The sequence below is a fragment of the Halyomorpha halys genome, unplaced genomic scaffold, assembly GCF_000696795.3.
Source record: "Halyomorpha halys isolate HHAL.00 unplaced genomic scaffold, Hhal_1.1 Scaffold34.1, whole genome shotgun sequence".
NCBI lineage: Eukaryota > Metazoa > Arthropoda > Insecta > Hemiptera > Pentatomidae > Halyomorpha > Halyomorpha halys.
Genome location: NW_027105031.1, coordinates 1609504 through 1614721, shown reverse-complemented (window position 1 = coordinate 1614721; position 5218 = coordinate 1609504). Strand labels below are relative to the sequence as shown.

Sequence of the window (5218 nt, the reverse complement as noted above, 5' to 3'; positions counted from 1 at the left end):
GTGAACTCATTTTATACATGTAAAAATGCTTACCTTCAGGCTCTAACCTACCCCCACCTCTAAATAACAATTAAGTGCGGTTAACACATGGTTTTTAAGAAAATAACCTCTGAGACTGTTATATGTCATTTATAATTGTAAGAGTGTTTCAGTGAACTAAAGACTATAAAAACTGATTTATAATCTTGTGTTAGAGATAGACTTCAAGACTATAAACTTCTTTTGTTATAAAACTATTGTTTTATTAATTAATGACAAGTTCAAATTAAATAATACATTAATACCACAAAATAAACAAAGAAAGAATAGATAGAAACAAAATAAATTGTACATTCGCTTAAAATGATCTAGTGTACACCGAAACAGGAAACAAGTTAAATCGCAATAAGCTCGACGAAATACGTAAAGGACCTTTTAGAATAATCAAGCGAATTTCAAAAACGATCTACGAAGTCGACTCAGGAAGAAAAGCTTCTGCCACAAATTTTTACTATAGCAGCAAACTGCTACCTTATGCAGGGGATCTTCAAAGTTAATTCTTTGAATTAACTTTCTGCGGGAGGGGAAATGTAAAGATGCTTACCTTCAGGCTCTAACCTACCCCCACCTCTAAATAACAATTAAGTGAGGTTAAGACATGATTTTTAAGAAAATAACCTCTGAGACTGTTATATATCATTTATAATTGTAAGAGTTTTCAGTGAACTAAAGACTATTCTATAAGCCTATATATAGGCTATTCTCTAAATAAGATCAAATCAGGTGTCTAACAGTTTCTAAGTCATATTCTCAATACGACTTGAATTAATTCATTCTATTAATTCTAAAAATACAATTAAAAATAAAAATTTTGTCTCTTTCCATTGACCTGGAACATTTAAGAGGTTTGTTCAGTCTTTTGTATGAAATACAATTTTAAAGCTATTAATTTAATTCCCTCACAGTATACCAAGCCGCCTTTTTGAACTTGTCTCTCAGTTGGTATTGATAAGGTTATTTTCCTATTTCTTTTTAATTGGTCATATTTTTTAGTTTCAATTATTAATTGGGAAATGCCAAAAATAAGTGTCCAAAGGTTTTTAATTCTTTTAAATTCTTAAATATCGGCGGTTTTTCAGTTATTGAGTTGATAAGGGAGACTAAGCCTAACTCTTTCCAATGTTTTAACCCACTTTTGATTTGGAGAATTCAGTTGTCACATGGCTGTCACCGTGTAAAGAAAGCATTGATGAGTAACTCATTTTTATTAGGTGTAATTTCCTCACTCCTTTTTACTCAGTACTTTTTAAGTTTTTTTTAAATGATAGTAATTCTTCAATGTCACATATTTTTATTTTATATAGAAATGTCCTTTATATTAGGGAAAATCTAATGATGCTTGTCACTGTGTAAATCTCTTAGAAACAAGTGGGGGCTATGGACTTGGGAACACTGATTTCAATGAATCTTTTATTTTTTGTGAAACTAGGATCTAAAAATATTTGATAAATATATGTCCAAGGTCCCTTGCTCATTATGATTCAAGAAAACAATTATTTTATTTTATTTTAGTAATTTTGTTTTTGTTGTTTTCTGCCTTTACTATGTTTATATTTAACTTGTTTACCGGGGAATAAACTTTTGTTCAACTTGTTTCATAATGGGGACTTTTTTATAAACACGCTAGGATTTAATAGGTAAGAACTACATAAAACTCAATGTTCAAAGTATTATGTTAAAGTTCCATGACAAACGATGTCATGCCCATTGCAGTAATAGTTCATGTATGACAAGTATTCTATTTTTCATTTTTTATCCTTTATTTATTTATAAAATTCTTTGTTATTTTATATTTATCTGTTGTTAATTATTGCTAACAATGAGAAATGTTTATTTTATTTTTTTCAAATAAAATTAAAGGTACTTGGAAGGAAGATTTTTTAAAAATCGTTATTTAATCCCTGACAAACTATTTCAATAAGGATAAGATCTAACTGATGTTAAAGACCATTTAACTCTACATTGACATGGTAAGTTTAATCAAAATCATAAATAAAAAGTTGAAAAATCTATTCTAATTAGTGGCACTTCTATTCACTTCATTTTATTGAAAAAGTTACTATCGCATCCCAGGCATATATTCCCCTTATTTTGTTTTTGAGCTAGGCTCTTCACACACACACTGGTGTGTATCTTTTGTAAGACTAGAATTTTTGGCCCCAAGGAACCTCAAAACATGTATTTCTGTTAAAAACTCAAATTCTAAATTTTTCACCATTGCAATACTTTCCGTTTCTATATAATTCGTATATAGGGTAGGTAAAGTAAAAATAGATAGATATATTGTAATAATTTAAAAATTATTGAAATAAAATAAATTGTAATTTTATATTTTTAACTTAAATTCTGATATCTAAAAGATAGCTTGGGTTCAAATTAAAAACTTTAATATTAAATAGATAATAGAATTTTAATTGAATTTTATAATATAAAAGACTCTTAATCTCATGGCGGGTTTATAGGCAATCAGAAACAGACACTTTTACTATTAACAGTTAATTAAATTAATAACTTTTACACATGTATTTAAATTTAGGTATAACAAAACTAACCAATTTCATAGACTCTTCTTTTGATGATTTCCTCAATTAACTAACACTGACTGCTGACAATCTCTCAGTAAACAAACACTAATAAAACAAAGTATTGGTCCTCTTACAGTTTTTAGTTACTTCTCATCCATCAAAGTGTGTTGTTAGGCGATCCAAACAAAGAGTCCCTTTTTCTTCTTGGGTGACTCTTGGTTGTCCTCTTTTTTCAAGATGTCCACCCTTGTTGGACAGAAATTGATGAGGACCTCCTCATCCTGGAAACATCATTTCGCATTCGCGCCCAAAAAACCAATGAATGCCAAAAACCAAAACCTGCCTCGATGTTCCCTGTAAACATCGATTGTCTCACAACTGTTAGGGATTTTTGCAAATGATTTACTTTCTCAATATTAATCTTTAGCACTATTTCTTGACTTCTATTTTTTCTTAAATTTACTCTATTTTCAATTATGATGGGAAGAGTTAAAATAGTTTTTAACGGACTTTTTGAAGGATACGTACCATCTTGGTTTTGTTTTGAATCACAAATTTATTATAGACAATGAAAATTGGTTAGCTTGCTTTTCGGTTCAACAAAACAAATGAACAATATTAAAATGATACATAAAATAAAACATATTAAAAACTCTTAATACATCAAATTATACTATTTACTCAAAAAGGGCAAATTACAATATTTTAAATAAGAAATTTGCTAAAAGAGTTAACTTACATATTTTCAATAAAATTGTCAGTATCTGTTATGTCTATTATTAATTATAATTTGTTTAATACCAAATGGTTAATCTGTATATTTATTTTCGTTACAGATTTTCACTGAGAAGATAGATTTGAACCGTAAAAGCTTAGCAGTCTCTCATTTGTGCAAAGACCCCATGGCTCACTTAAGCTCCTGTTGTTTACTCTTGCGCAAGTCAAAACACATACGCTCTCTTTAAAGACTGATACCTGCGCTCAAGGCAGAGACTTTATGTGCCACCTCTCTCTTCCATAATCGCTAATATTTTTTTTAGGTTTAATGCTTCTTGTCCTTTAAGCATTTATCTTAATCATAATTAATTTTCATTTTGTCAATTTATTATTTCAACTAGTATCACAAATGACTAAATATTAATTTCGAGAAAAATGGTTTTAAATCTAAAAAGGTGAAAGAAACAAAAATTTGAGGAACTTCAAATTGTCACTGGTGTCAAAATTTATTATAATAATATATATATCTCATGTTTGAGGAAATGATAATATAAATTTTATCAATATTTGTGATTCAGTTATCTCTGGGGACATGTAAGCCATTTAATTCTTATTATTGTGATGGGCATTTTGTTAAGTATAATCAGTTTCAATTAACCATTTGGAATATTTTTCATAGAACCAAAGAATCAGTGTAACAGGAGTTGGATTAGTTATCGCTCAAAACTTTAACCTTAAATATTTATAAGACATTTAATACTAACAGTTATACAAATGAATAGGTTACTTTTGAGAGTTACCTATAAAATATTTCAGTGCAAACATTAGAATTTTGTTCTGTACCATTTGTATAGGTATATATTTAACATTTTGCTTTTTGTTGTATTTATTGTTTAATTTTGATAGCAATGTTGTTGCTCTAAGAAAAATGCAGTAAAACTGTTAATCGGCCACTTCAGCTGTTGAACACTGGTCTGTTAATGCGAGGTGTAGGTATTACAAAGGAAAATATAGACACAAATGTTGAATAACATTGTTTAATAAGGTATTTACAGATTTTATTGCACATTTAAAAACATAGTTTAATACACAAACTAATGGACAAATTAACAATGACCACAGAGTTATTTTTTGAATTTTTTTTTTTTTTTTTCAGCATATACAGAATTTATTAATGAAAAAAAATCTCTTCATTTTTCTGTGAATAGAATATCTATCCACTTCCTTTTCCTCACTTGGCCATTTAATCCAAAGGATGGTTGAATATGATGTAATCAATATTTCTAATTTTCTTTCTTAATATTTTTATTTTTATTAGTTATGTTGTATTGAAGTTTTTTATTTTACTTGGAATAATATTTTATCATTTAAAATTTTTTTTTGTCTTAGTATATTTTCTGGTCCTGATTTGAATCATCTGTTTTCAAATTTATTTATTCTTTACTTGATTCAGTGGTGTATCATTCAATAATTCTCATGCACTTGATAGGTATTCAAATCTTAAATTTCTGTGAGGATTATTATTTTTGTTTTTTTATAAGTATTATAATTATTAATCGTGCACTGTTAGCACATTGTTTTGCTTAAGATTTTGCCAAGCAAGCTTTATTTGAATATTTATTATTTTGAGGGGCTCTTAGCTTTAATAGAAGGTGAATCATAACCAAATGCTGTTTTGCTATTAAGTTTTTTAAATTTTATTTTTGTAATTATGTCATTGAACTGAACAACAAAATCATAAAGAATTATACATTTTTTTATGATTAAAAAAAAGAAAAAATGTTCTTTTTCAAAATCAATGTATGAAAGACATATTAGGTACATTCCATCTAGTTAAAGATCAAGTGATAACGAGTCAAAAATAACTTTAAAAAGACTTACAAGATCTGAAAATTTTATATTGTGATAATTTTATAAGTTTATTTATTAAAAATATA

General features: G+C 27.6%; 1 protein-coding gene across 1 annotated transcript in view; it reads left to right on the top strand.

The window, feature by feature from the left end:
- The window catches only part of LOC106686114 (N(G),N(G)-dimethylarginine dimethylaminohydrolase 1), a 22320-nt gene extending 17108 nt beyond the window's left edge, over positions 1–5212 (top strand). The window contains exon 6 of the mRNA XM_067047921.1: positions 3401–5212. Coding sequence (XP_066904022.1) covers positions 3401–3529 — 129 coding nt within the window. The 3' untranslated portion in view covers positions 3530–5212. The remainder of the gene's footprint in view (positions 1–3400) is intronic.
- The last annotated feature ends 6 nt before the right edge of the window (positions 5213–5218 follow it).